The following is a 14,722-nucleotide window of genomic DNA, read 5'->3' on the forward strand; positions in this document are numbered from 1 at the left end:
AATGGAGTTAACACTGCTTATGTAGTCAAACCTACAAAATCCAGACCCCTGAAGATGTGGTCTGTGTTCATCCCAATTTCATCATCTTTATTCTGATCAAAAACATTAGTTCTAGAAAAATCTTAATTTTTTTTAATTTAGCTAAATGCTGGACTATAACATACCAATATTCTGCTGCCTCTGTTTTCTTATCTCCTTAGATAATTGGATTCGAAACTGATACTGCACCCGATGGGTTGTTAACAAGATCTAGGCTTGAGAAAATGAAAGATGTGAGGTCCATCGGGGGAGTGGGGTAAAATATCAGGCTGGTGAGATTCTGGTCACAAGCCTCGAGAAAAGACTGACTTCAAACCAAGAGAAAACAAATACTGAAAATGTCTAATTACATTCAATTTTTTAAAATAAAATATGTAAACTAATGATGTGATCATCACTAAAGTGAAGCTGTTTTTACCCAAAGTATCTGTTTTTAAAATCCAGGGGTTTTACTCCTCCATTATGGATCTGGAGAACATAAGGTAACTGTATTATGTACAAACATGGTTAGGCATTGGACGTTCCTCAGCAAGAGCATCCAGTATCTCATATAATGAGTGATGAGCACTATAGCAGGTACCTCCTGTCCATTGGCTTGTCTGGTCCACAGTTCACTGGGGGAGGGTAACATGTCATGTGGAGACATTCATGATTCTCAGAATCAGGCTGCTTCATTGAATGAATCTGATTATTATTCTATTTGCTGTCTTTAGTTGAAGATGTGCTTCTGACTTGAAACTGCAGAAATGGCAAAAAGACAATTTTAAAATACAAAATAAAAATAAATATTGAAATGAGAACTACACATTCTCTCTCTCTGCATGAAGTTGCATGTAGCAGGACTCTGGGGTATTCTTCATTTCTAAGCAGACCTTGGTCTCAGTAATCTGTACTCTCCCTTGTCCTTGGCCTCCAGGCTCGCTTTAAGCAGTACTTTCAACCTCTCTCACACCATTTCATTCCCTTGGGGGAAACAGTTTTAGAGAAGTTAAAACTTATTTTTGTTAATCCTCACCTGAGGATATTTATTGAGTTTTAGAGAGAGTAGAAGGGAGGGGAAGAGAGAGAGAGAGAGAAAGAGAGAGAGAGAGAGAGAGAGAGACATCAATTGGTTGCCTCCCACACGCCCCAACCAGGGCCAGGGACCGAGCCTGCAACTGAGGTACATGCCCTTGACTGGAATCAAATCTGGGACCCTTCAGTCTACAGGCCAACGCTCTAGCCACTGAACCAAACCAGCTAGGACACCACTTATTTTATAGTGGTGTATGGCTTTTGCTGTCTTTGACCTTTTAAAAAAAAAGGGGGAGGGAAGAAAAAATAGAAATGTTATTCTATTTTCTTTTCAAATGTACCTGACATCTCCATTAAACCAGTGTTATTCCTGAGATGCAGGTACAATGAAAAACATGTTAGCATCATAGGTTGGAACCAGTTGACAGTCTTCTAATATGACAAATAATAAAAATTCCACTAAAAGCACCATAACAGGTTATGAAACTCCCAAATAGCTACAGCCTTAGGAAATAATTTAAAAAGCTTTGTCCTTTATGTTACAGAAAAGGAAAAAAAAAATCAGTAAATCTTTATGGTGCCTCACAAGTCTGAAAATACGACATTTTTACACTAGGTTTCTACTTTCATTGTTACCAGTTAAAACCCATATGGCTTATAGTCTTTTACTTACCAAAAAAGTGGGCAAGGGAGGGTTTTTCCTCATAGTCCCGAGTCTTTTGAGGAACAGTCCTCAACTAAATCAATTCTACAGTAAGTTTTCCAAAGATATATTAGGCATATCAGACCAGATTTCAACTGCATTATTTCAACACTATATCCTGACAAAAATAAGTACCTTGCAAGCTTCCACTAATGGTGTGAAGAGGCAGTGGGGTGGGGTTGTATGTAGACATGGAGATACATTACAGGGATCAGTTGTGTAATTTTGCTAATGAAACTGCCAAAAAACTTTTTTGATTGAAATCACTATTTTGAGTTTCCTAGAGATCTATTTACATTTAAGAATTGAGCCATCCATGATTTCATAATGAACACACATATTTCAGAAATGTCTACCTTGTTTCTACTCTGATGGTGGTTTTATTGGGGGAGAGCTAACTAGCCTACTCTGAAGAGAAAGTATTATATTTTATAGCTCCAGGTAAGATCTGGGTATGGAATATCATTACTCTTTCTGAGCTTCCTCATGTTTTCATTATACTCTTTCCAACTATTTTGCCTCCATGGCAGAGAACTTCTTAACATCCTATTTCTTTTCCCACGAGTAAAAGTAAGTGAAAATAGGCTTGTGCCTACTTTGTGGGAAGGCTCTTGAGCAGAGAGGAATGAATTAAACTTTGGATTAAACCTGAATCCATGCCGCCTCTTTGAGTAGTGATAGCGTAAATGAGATAATCTAGAAACTCTATTTCCCAGGAATTTTAACTGTTCATTTTCCAACCTAGAACAGACAGGAGACAAACTCTCCATTCTGTATATCTGCAGCCCTGTTAAACCCAAATTAAAGGAAGAGGGAAACGCTCGAGCACCATTCCATTCAGACAATGATGATTGAACTGATTCTTTCTCCATTATTAGCTCATTAATAAGATTTGCTTTCTTTGGTGCACCAGGACCAAACATCTCAACTGGTGGCAAAAACTGAGCACTGTGAGGTTTGCTTGCTTCTACTTGTGTGAGATCTAGGTAGCCTGGGTCTTCCAGCACGTTGATTTGGGACCCTGGGCTCAGGCTAGTTCTGTCAGTGAATGAATCCACACGCCCATCATAACCTAGATCGGCTGGTGCTGAGCACTGGTGCTGAGGCCAAGGGCGTTTGCACTCTCCATGATTTTCCTTATCATCCCCACCATCTTCTTGCCCTCCTTGAAAAGAGTTCTCTGTCCAGTCTGATTCCTCACTAACGTTTTCAGCTTTGTTCATGTCCCTCAGGAAAACCACAATAACTGTGATGTTATCACTTGACCCAGCATCACGAGCTGACGCCACTAATTTGTGGGCAACCATGCTGCTGTCTCCATTATTCTCCTTCAAGTGGTCAGATACAACTTTCACTGCCTCATCAGGGTTCACGGTGTCATAGAAGCCATCGCAGGCCAGAATGAGGTAGTCTTCAGTTCCATCCAACACAGTAGAGGCGGAATCTGCATCTCCACAGATATATGGCTTATGTTCAGCATCTCCTGTGGGAATTAGAACGTAGGTCAGATCTGGTTTACCTTGCTTGTAAGAATGTGCATGGCCAATACTATGGCTCTGACCACATTCTGCAACTGTGATCTGAATTTACTGGAAAGAATTTATAAACTAGTTTTAGAGAATACTTGAATTCTCTGTTAATCAGATGCTGCTTATGCCTCACTCTCAGTTGTATAATTGTCATAACGGGGCTTAAGATTATCTAGCTTAGACTCTGAATTTTATGCCCTAGCTATGACTTAGGCTTAGCTGAGCATGGCAACAAATGTCACATCTAAATTTGTTGCTGTACTGGAAACTTTAGTCCTGCGTAGGAAAACCTTGTGGATTTAGTAGATCTTTTCTTTTACTGGTGGTTAACTTTGATCCAATTGAGATTTGAGAACAGGTCCACATTGAAAAACAAACGAAAGTTCTGATCATTTCTTTTTACTAAACACTTCATTCTTATTATATCCTTGTTTAGAAATCGTTTCATGCTGTGAACACAAAGGAAGGCTTGAGTTACAAGGGATTTTTAAAAATCAAGTCCAACTCCCACAAGCCAGGAAACGTCTTCCTAAGCCTCAGACAAGGGAACTAGAATGTTAGTCTCGGTTCCCAGTCCAATTTGCTTCCTGTTTTTTAAATTCCGCTTTGTTTATTCTAGAGAACAGTCAGAACGTGTACGATCATTATTCTCATCTTTAGGGACCACCATATTCTTGCTTTTTCTTCCAATTGTTTCTGATCATCCCCTTGTGTCTTTATTACTATTACTTATCCTTCACCTGTGAACAACTATAAGAACCCCCAAAACCCTATTTGCTCAGCTCATCCACTTACAGAATGACATTATAGCTGGGCCTTGAAGAAGTTAGTTATCACCAGGCAGAGAAGGGTCCTGGGTTGAAGGAACAGAATTGCAAAGAGAAGGAACTGTTAGGGACTAATATGTATTTGAATATAGGGTGCTGGGCGTAGAGACAGACTGGAGACCTTGGGCCCACACACCGAGGTAGGTTTCCATCACAGACTATTCAGCCATCATCAGTAGTGCAGTTTGGAACTTCCAGATCCAGAGCACTTCCAAATCCATTCATTGTTTTCCTTAGGGATTTGGAGAGAACTAGCAAAAAGGGTCCTTACCTATTGGGTAACCAAATAGATTATTCCTTACAACAAGGGATACTTATTTCTTAACATTAAAAAAAACACAGTATTAAGCAGTAATTCTTAGGGTATCATAATTCATCGATAAATAATACTTTTTAAAAATTTACAAAGTGCTTTTATCATTTGTAAAGCAGTGACAGACATAGCTTAGTGGTTTAAGGATGCCAGCATTAGTCACCACTGCCTGGGTCCAAATCCTAGCACTTGTTAAAAGCCCTCATCAGCCGAAACCGGTTTGGCTCAGTGGATAGAGCGTCGGCCTGCGGACTCAAGGGTCCCGGGTTCGATTCCGGTCAAGGGCATGTACCTTGGTTGTGGGCACATCCCCAGTAGGAGGTGTGCAGGAGGCAGCTGATCGATGTTTCTCATCGATGTTTCTAACTCTCTATCCCTCTCCCTTCCTCTCTGTAAAAAATCAATAAAATATATATTTTTTAAAAAAAGCCCTCATCAATTATTAGCCTTTCCATTGCACTAAAACTGGACATTTTGAGTAGGGGAAGATAAAATAAAGATAAATATACTTAAGTTATCTGGCTATATTGTCACAGTTTCTGGTATCTGATATAGGTTTCCCCCAACATTTCACATTCCTTTTTAATCCCCAAGTAGACCCAGAAAGCTGAATAGGAGCCCTATGGAGAACTTGGCTAGCACCAACAGTGGGCCACATGCCCCACCCACATTTTGAAAGGTATACCCTAAAAAACAAATAATATATTTATCTGCATTATCTACAAGGTAAGAAACTATCTTTTTCATACAGTAGCCAGAACCGTCTTCCTCAAGCATGGTTTTGATTTAGTCAATTTCATTTCTATACTATGATGCCTTTTAATTAGCTAGTTTGTAAAAGCTAGTTAAAACTTCCAATCATGGGGTTCAGTGTCCTCCACAAATCTACTTCACAAAGTTCCCCCTCTGCTACTTCATCTCACTGTATTGTTATCATCATTATTTTCTGAATTCCAGCTCTAAAAATAAATGTGATCTGAGTCATGCTGTTCCCAAAAATCTCGTTTTAGGGTGTCAAGTAAAAGGTACTGCAACTGTTAGTTTAGAACAGAACATACGAAGATTTGCAAAAGAAATGCTGCCAGAATTCTGGCTTTTCACCTGCTCTACTGTTTGTTGGATGTCAAATTCATGACATTTCGCCCCCAAATTTGGTAGGAGGGCATGATTATCCATTTCATGGTAGAAATGGCAACATCCTTTTGTCTTCAACATCCTCTCTCCATATGCTAGGAAACATCGTGCTTCAGTCAACTGTGGATCATACATTTGAAGGGCTTTAAAGCTTTTAATTTTCAAAGTTTTAAGAGTCATTTTTTCCTAAGTAGAGTTGAACTCTGCTTAGGAATCCTTTTTCTTGTCCCCATTTAACCCTCTATTTTATGCCATGAGCTTTCTAAATCTCTCATTTTTCAACTCCCTCTTCCAATTAAACTACTGGATTTGGGTAGATGGCCTAATTTCCTACTTCAAGGCCTAATTTCCTACTTCAAGGAAAATTTAAGTTTATCAATCCTGAATTTCCTCAATTCCTCTCCACCATTTCTTCTGTTTTTTTTTTTTTTTTTTTTTAAATCTGTAGAGATTCACCCATATCAGCTACCATTCCTCAGAGTAAAAGGTGTCCTTTCCCTTTTCAAAGCTAACGTGTGCTCTTGGACCCTGGCTTCTCTCTCTCTCCTGTTCAATTTCTCTTCTACTTGTTCTCTCTTCCTTAATTGTATAAACAGGGTCTGATCTAAAATCTCAAAACAAAACAATGAAAGCAACCCTTTCCCAAATCAGCTTTTCCCTCAAGTCATCACACTGTCTCCCTTCACCACCATGTTGTCCAAGAAACCAAATCTGTACATGCTCCTTCATGTTACCGCTCATTTTCCCTCACCTGATTGTTTTGTGGTTTCTGTGCCTACTGATCGAACACATTTATCTCAGATGTTACCAATCATAGTAAGCCTTCATTTAATGTCATCTATAGGTTTCTGTGACTAAGTGAAATGATAAAAGGAAACCGGTTTTACCTTAGGCTAATTAATACAAACAAGAGCAAGTTCGTACAGCATCTCATTACGTTATAACAAAATGATAATGAACAGAACATTATGCAAGGAACTGCCTTATTCCCTATTTTCAAAATTCCAGGTCTTCTTTTTTTTTTTTAACCCACTTCTCACTTGACCTCTGCAGCACTTGACCATATTCACTACTTTCTCCTAGAAACCCTCTTCCCCTAGCATCTGAGATACCCCACTTTTAAAACTCTGATCCCCTCTTTATTTTCTTCACTAGCTCCTTAACAATTGTACTAATAGCACAGCTGGCGTGGCTCAGTGGTTGAGTGTCAGGGCACATGCCCAGGTTTCAGGCTCAATCCACAGTAGGGGGTGTACCGCAGGAGGCAGCCAATCAATGATTCTTTCTCATCATTGATGTTTTTATCTGCTTCTCCCCCTTCTCTGAAATCAATAAAAATATATTTAAAAAATAATAATTGTACTAACAGCCCTGGCCTGTGTGGCTCAGTTGTTGGGCATCTTCCTATGCACCAAAGAGCTGCCAGTTGGAGCGTGTGCCTGGGGTGCGGCCGGTCCCTGGTTGGGGCGTGCAGGAGGTAGCCAATTGTTTCACTCTCACATCGATGTTTCTCTTCCCCTCTCCCTTTCTCTCTCTCTCAAAATCAATTTTAGAATCTTAAATAAAAATAGCACTAACAATCACTGTTTAAGACTGTGACATACAGAACTGGAGTGTGGTGCATGTATTGTGCTATTTAATACAAAAACTTCATGACTTAAGTACTGTTACTGTTCACACTTTACAAAGAACAAATAGAAACAGAGAAATAAACTTCCCAAGGCCCACAGCTTGTAACGTGGCATATCCAAGATACAAACCCAGAGAGCTGACTTCATTATGTTGTTCTACCTTAAGGAATGAGGCTCTCCCTTTCCATACTACACATTTTTCTTGGGCAATGTCATCCATACCCATAGATTCAACTTATATGTTACTTCAGAGGTTGCTAATATTATTGCCAAAATGGGATGAGTTCCCAAATCTCTATATCCAACTCTGCTAAGCTCCAGATCTGTATTTCCAGCTGCATATAAACTCTTTTCCAAAACAAACCACAGGTACATAGAATTAAAATATACCCAAAATGAACTCATCTGCCCTCCTCCCCACCCACCAAATTGCTGCTGCTTTATTACAAATGCTTTATCTTCTCAGTCACACAAGTCAGAAGCCTGGAAGTTAGCTTTCCTCTTCCCCCACAAACTGTCATTTCTGTCCCATCAATTTATACCCTCCTCTGTATCCCTTTTTAGCTGCCTCATCTCTGTAAAAGTGTATCAACAGCTTCCTGAATAATCATTCATCTAGGCTTTCTACTCTAGTCTGTCTTACAAACCATCATTACAAATATAACTACAAACCTGATCATGTGGGCCCCTCTGCTTATCACCTGGTAAAGCCCAGACTACTTAGCCCCTCACAACTTAGCACCAGCACTTCCACCTCTGCCCAGCCTCTGTTCCTAACACACAATGCTCTTTCAGACCCCCCCTGTACCTGGGATTTCCTCCCTGAACACTCCTCCATGCCCAACACAAAAGTCACTTCCTCTGTGAAGTCGGCTTCCTCTGTCCTAGACTCACTTAGCCGAGGACATTCTTCCCCTGCTATAGTTTCCCCAGGTGTTATATTTTTAGAAACAAGAAAAGTCAAGTATCTCCCTAGTAAAGCTGGTTCTATAACAGGCATTAAAGATACCTCTCAAACACTGACAAAGATGGGAAGATCAAGAGGAAGAGGTCTTCTGATTGGAATTGTCAAAAAAAAATTCTATATAGAATGTTTTAGAAATGGGAAATTTTCCCTATTTGGCCTTATTCCAGAGTTCCTAATAACTCCCTCAGTCATAAGATAAAGCCAACTTTCACTTTTTTAGGAGATATTTGCAGAATTTTTCTTTCTCTCTCAGCCTTCTGCTACCCACATTTGGGCCACTTCACAGTTTGCCAGTACCTTCCCAAAGAGTGGGAGGAACAACTCACATCCGTGGTGAAATTGAATCAGTCCTTTGAGATTGTTGGTAATGATAAGCAAAAGTTGGGGATTAGAGGTAAATTCCATTAATCCATGTTATCCCTATGTCAGATTACCTCATTTCTTTAGGAAGCTGTGACTAAGAACTGCAGTAAATATGCACATACGCATATCACTCATATAGGCACTCACATTGACTGATTCTTTAAAAACAACAGAAAATAAAGCTAAGGCATGAAACCTAAAATGAACTCAGGCACGAAAGTGAAACAAAGACAGAAAGTAGACTATAACTCAATTCTCTGAACTTATACCCTTGAATTTTGTCTAATCAATTTAGCTGTTTACTCTCTAAGTTTTAGACAGTTTTGTTGACTTACCCTTCTTTTGAAGAATTTAGGTCCTAGGGAGCAGATTCTTTGAAACTCCAGAGTTATTTGGCAAATTATTACACTCATATAGAAAATTATTTTCATCTAAAAAGCACAATGTTTTCCCCATGGATTTGTTCTCTGTTGTTTAGTCATTTAAAAATTCATAATGAATGACATAAAGGTAAAATATGGGGGGAGGTTTCCATTTTCTGGAAAATACTGATTTAAACTAAATATGACCCAAAATGAAATGAAATGAGGATCGTGTGGATTTGTGTACCAAAGAAACCAGAAATGATGATTTATATTATCAGCGTACTTTTTATTATTTAAAACAACAGTGGATGGTGGCTCTGTAAATTATTTAACCTACTCATTTATATGCTTAAATTCCATAATTAAAAGGGAACTGTATTAAGAAACATAGAACTTACTTGTTGTATCAGAGTTAACATAAGACAATGAGCCAAAGAGAAACAAAAATTAATTGGTTTTCCTACCAATAGCTCTGGAGACCGATAGACTTCCATTCACTCGCCAGGCACCAAACCAGACTACACAACCTCCCAGGGCCTCAATTCGCTGCTTTTCATCCTAAACAGCAATGCAATGAAAAGAAGCATATAATTAGATTCAGGATTTATTAATCTACCTTAACAGTAAACAACAGATATATTCATCAGCTTTCTGGAAAGTTTCTCTTTATTTCTCCTTTGGAAGGGGCATGGATGCTGAGATGATGGTGATAATTATGTTATTAAGAGAGTCTTAATTAATAACCAGAAAACTGCCTTTGTGGAACAGACATACTTACTTCTCTGTCTGGTTTGTGTGGCTTCATTAGTTCAACAGCTTGGCCCTTTCTCACAAGCATAACCTGGGAATCACCCACCCAGGCTACATGCAGCATGTTGCCTCTGATAAAAGTCACCACTCCTGTGGTCCCACATCTTAAGCTCTGAAAATAGTTTAAATAAAACTAGAGTCAGTAAAAATAGATATCAAATTCTAAGAACATATATGCATAACCCATTGGCAGACAATAGAATGGGGAAAGCCTGGAGTGGGGTGCGGGCTGGGTGTAGGGGGGCAAAAAGGGAGGCATCTCCCATAATACTGTCCACAATAAAATTTAAATAGGTATCATTCTCATTGAGAAGCAATTTATAATTGATTCAGACCTTTCAGTTGGGAGCTAGGTTATTAATACCTTGATTTCACAAATAAATAGCAATTTCTGTTTTTAAATTTGAATTTCTCATTCTGATATGCATGTATGTACTTAAATGTGCACACATATAGATCCATTTATCTGTGATATGCAAGGCAGGGATAATTATTAATTCCATTTTATATACAGGTAAGAAAACGATGAGAGGTTATGTGACTTGTCCAAGGGCAGGTAACTGATTAGTACAAATAAGAGAAATGAAATTATTTTTCTTGCTAGTCCAGTGCTGAATCCACTATAACAACTCTAAGAGTAAAGATTACCATCTTGTGGTCTCTGTTTTGTTACTGACATATTGTATGTTTGGGGGAGAGTCCTCACTTTACAAAATAACATGTAAGGCATCTGACTGCTACACAAATGTTCCCATACTCTGGACAGTAAGACAGGAGCCAAGAGAAAACATACATTCCCTGTAGTTAGTGCTAAGATGCTTACTAGTATACTTTAAAACAAATCATTTTAGAAATGAACTTTGTAAACTTGCTTTTGGAACACTGCATAAAGAACTAACAGCCTGGAATTTCACTGCAATAGCTCAGTATCACTTTACTTAATGCTCTTGATGCTACTATACTAATATGACATCTCCATTTGACATGAGTCACCACCAAATGAGCATGACTTTCTGTTATTAAGAACTTGTCCTAAATTAGAGCCAGTGCGTCATGGGTGGTAAAAGGCCCCTTGTAGCCAATGAGAATAACAACTCCTTTTCCCTATATAGGGATAGTCTGTTATAAACCCTCCCCCACCAATAAAATGTCTTCCCACACAGACTGTTCAAAAACTCAGCCCCTGGAACACATGATAAAGACACTGCAGTGCATATGCCCTGGAGAGAACAGGAGGCAGGACTGCTTCGCAACAGGAATAGCTGCTTTCTTCCCAGCAGTTAGCAGCACGTGGAAGCACAAGGAGAAAACTTAACTGTTTGTTGAGACAAACCTAAATTACTCAAGAGAACTATTGGCAGCACTGAGATAAACTGGGGTCACTGGCAAAGCCAATGAAGTGAACTTGGTCAGGAAAAAAGTCATCCTTTTGAGTACACAGAGGAAAAGGGATAGAACAGAGGATGAGAAAGGCAAGTGATTCTCTTAGCTTCACAATGGTGATTACAGATCATCTCTCAGGGGCTGGGTTTGTCCTCAGTCAGAATGATGACAAACAGCTGGACAGTGCCAGCACTCAAGAGATTGGGAAGGTCTGAGGTCAACACTGTATCTTGTTTTCTAGCCCCACATCTCTATATGTAGACCTTAGTGGTTGCTGATAGTGGATTTACCTATTAATTTAAACCTGGGGTATACGTGGGAAATATAGACTATTTCTCTTGCCTATTAACAAATAGTTCTGAATTATTTCATTAATTCTAAGCCCCACTACTGCTGTATAGCAAACTATGAGATCAAAGAAATGGATTAAAATGACTACCCTGTTCTCTCCAGTCATTTTGAAGAGTTAATGTTTAGGTCATATAATAGTATAATTACATTAAAAATTATTCTCTTTCTATTGGGCCCCAGTTAGAAATGAATGTAATATACCATAGTTAATTATGTACCAATACCCAGACTGATAATTAAATTTTTTACTTTTAAATCTTAATATAGAGCTCCTGTCATTTATTCAGAGTAAAAACCTTATGTCTGATTAACCTTAAGAAATTAGGACACGAGCTCTGACTTTTCTTCCTGTTAAGAGAATCAGTTCAAGGATTATCTAAGGATTCACTGTCTCCAAGCAAATTTTCCCTCAACAGATACACAGCAAAACACTGCCAACCCATTTAGAACTAAATGCATGGGAGTAATCCCAGCTTTGGTTTCTTTTTTAGACCATTGTTTTAATCTCCATTTCCAGATTTTATCAGCAAAAGTAAGCTTAGAGAGATGGTCCTCATGTGAACCTGACAGGTAATAGTGAGTATGAAAGACAAAACTCATCTGCCAGATCCAGCAATTGGAGTGCCTTTGTAGAAAATTACAGCTTGTGAGTTTCTATACTGTACATCATAGCACTCCACTAAAACTCTTCCGAAGAGAGAATTAGAACTACGACAGAATCCAATACTGTGGGTCAAGAACACTTTGGAAGAGAACTTTAAATAATGCCTGCCCCCAAAGGGAAAATACAAATAGCCCTTTAACCACAGATCAGCTGAGCTCAGCCAGTGCAGTCATGACAAGAATTTATGAGAAAAAGGCATACCTCCCTGGCTGCTTTCTGTACAAACCGTTCATCAGTGACCCGAAAGGCCCGGCACAAGGCTTCAGCAGGGTCATGGGGGAACATCTCCTGGCGTACCAAGTTAACGTGCAGGTGAATGGAGGCATAAATGGCAGCATCTACTCCTCCGTGGCCATCAAACACTGCAAAGTAAGCTTGTTCTTCCTGGTCCTATCAATAGAAACACAGAAACAGTGGCCCCCTGCACTGTTGCCCAGATTAATGAGATTAAGTGTTTCCCTTTTCTGATATGCCTGATCAACTGCTAAAACACCTGCAATACTAGGGCATATGTGTTTACACCAGAATGCTGGAACACATCATGCCCAATTAGCTCAGGCTGAAGTGCCCTCTCTCTGTGAAAGTTGTCTTGCACCATGGAAACCACCCACATGTATTTGCTTCAAAATTGCTATTACAATTTTGAGGGGAGAGGGAGGAAAAAGAAGGTATGAGGAGGGACTGAACAAAAACTGTTCTGGATTGAGTGATTTTTCCAAAAAGAAAAGCCTTTTAATCATAAAATTAGAAACTAAGAACAATAGGAAATAATTGGCTTTCCAGCACAAGTCCAATTGTGTTAGGTTGTTTAAAATACATAGAGATAATGAAAGCATACACATACTTTTAAACTATAATATCTCCCTCATAAGTCATTCACAGTCACATTGAATCCTCAACTAGTCTAAACTGGTTGGCAAAACGAACCACACAGATATCCAAATGCACTTAACACTTCCTTGTCCCCTATTCGAGGATTCAGCTTCCCATTTCCTTGCCACGCCCCTCCTCTCCCAACAACTGCCAGAGGGAGGGCTTCCAAACCTGTGCTTTGTCCTGCCAAAGGAAGCCTAATCACAAGATTACATTGAAACCATTAAGTAATTTGCTTCTTCAACTCAAGTATTTAAATCTCAGATCTACCTTGCTTAGGAGATATATAACTCACTGAACTCTGAGTCCTGGACTCTCTTTAGACAACAGTATTTAATGATTTTCATTTGTAAGGGTTTTTTTTTTGTTGTTTTTTTTTAAAATATATTTTATTGATATTTCACAGAAATGAAGGGAGAGGGATAGAGAGCTAGAAACATCGATGAGAGAGAAACATCGATCAGCTGCCTCCTGCACACCTCCCACTGGGGATGTGCCCGCAACCAAGGTACATGCCCTTGACCGGAATCGAACCTGGGACCCTTGAGTCCGCAGGCCGACGCTCTATCCACTGAGCCAAACCAGTTTCGGCCATTTGTAAGTTTTTGACATTCCTTGAGCTCTAGAAGCTTGGATGAGTCTAGGTCAGCCGTGGGCAAACTACGGCCCGCGGAGCCGAAAGAGTGGAGGGTTCTCTTGCTCTCCCCTCCGCTCCTTCACCAGCAGCAGTGTTAACATGGCAACGTCAGGGAACACAGCTGCAGCTCCTTCTTCTGAGTGGGCGGATTTATATCCGCCCATTCAGTAGAAGGAACAACCTCTCAGTCTTCCAGAGGCTCCTTGTAATGCCCGCGGACGTGTCTCCCAACATCACCCTGGGAATGCGTAGACACGTTATCGTGGTGATGTAGGGAGACACGCCCCTGGAGAGCACAGTATCAGAGCATTAGCTAAAAAGGAGACCAACAACACTGTTCCCACTGAAGTTGATGTTTTAAAGACCAAAAACCTTTCAACCCAGTCTACATTGCCATCTACATCTACGTCCCGGGCATAATTTGCAAGTTGCACTAAAGAAAATGTTTAATTTACTGTTTACACATTTTGTTCTTTTCTATTTGTTTTAGTTTTAAATTATTTTATTATATTTAAGTTTAATTTGAAAGGCTTTTGTACCTTTCCTTTGTTAGGCAATTTTATTTTGCCTTTGCCATCTTCAATATAAGGTATGTTATTGTGCTATGATTCCTCCATTTTTTGAAGTTTCAAATTATAATAATTAGTGTTTACATTCTTCTTGTTAAAATGTTTGAAATGAATAAAACTATTGAAATAAAAAAAAAAGACCGTACCCTTTTATGTAATGATGTTTACTTTGAATTTATATTAGTTCACACAAACACTCCATCCATGCTTTTGTTCAGGCCCTCCGGTCCAGTTTAAGAACCCATTGTGGCCCTCGAGTCAAAAAGTTTGCCCACCCCTGGTCTAGGTCCTGTCATTCAAACAAATATCCAAAGTAAACAATATAATTTTTTGTGCTTGTTTTCCCATCTGTTAGGTAGGAGTGAGTTGCTATCTCATGGGGATTTGGAAAGACTACTAAAACAACAGGTATATTTGTACTTCGGAAAAGTTCTTTTAAAGAGTATACTCCATTTATGTAAGTATCATATGTAAATGTCCAGAAAGTAATGATTATACCCAAATATTATTAAGTCTGTACCTACTACAGACATTACAGCTAGTTAATTTA

At 39.2% G+C, this 14,722-nt stretch overlaps 2 protein-coding genes across 4 annotated transcripts in view; one reads left to right on the top strand and one right to left on the bottom strand.

The window, feature by feature from the left end:
- Positions 1 to 14,722, top strand: part of TRIM37 (tripartite motif containing 37) — a 166,854-nt gene that overhangs the window by 106,540 nt on the left and 45,592 nt on the right. The window contains exon 25 of one of the 2 annotated variants that reach the window (XM_080679841.1): positions 201 to 804. The exons of the other annotated variant lie outside the window; for it this stretch is intronic. Coding sequence (XP_080535967.1) covers positions 201 to 204 — 4 coding nt within the window. The 3' untranslated portion in view covers positions 205 to 804. Of the gene's footprint in view, positions 1 to 200; positions 805 to 14,722 lie in introns of those variants that run through there. 2 annotated transcript variants of the gene reach the window in all.
- Positions 790 to 14,722, bottom strand: part of PPM1E (protein phosphatase, Mg2+/Mn2+ dependent 1E) — a 114,179-nt gene continuing 100,246 nt past the window's right edge. Inside the window, exons 4-7 of one of the 2 annotated variants that reach the window (XM_080679843.1) lie at positions 12,295 to 12,483; positions 9,664 to 9,807; positions 9,350 to 9,443; positions 790 to 3,239 (exon numbers count right to left, since the gene is read on the bottom strand). In XM_080679843.1, the coding sequence (XP_080535969.1) occupies positions 2,179 to 3,239; positions 9,350 to 9,443; positions 9,664 to 9,807; positions 12,295 to 12,483 (1,488 nt within the window). In that variant the 3' untranslated portion in view covers positions 790 to 2,178. The remainder of the gene's footprint in view (positions 3,240 to 9,349; positions 9,444 to 9,663; positions 9,808 to 12,294; positions 12,484 to 14,722) is intronic. The other variant, XM_080679844.1, reaches the window with a different exon arrangement.

The sequence above is a fragment of the Plecotus auritus genome (assembly GCF_963455305.1).
Source record: "Plecotus auritus genome assembly, chromosome: 7".
Taxonomy (NCBI): Eukaryota; Metazoa; Chordata; class Mammalia; order Chiroptera; family Vespertilionidae; genus Plecotus; species Plecotus auritus.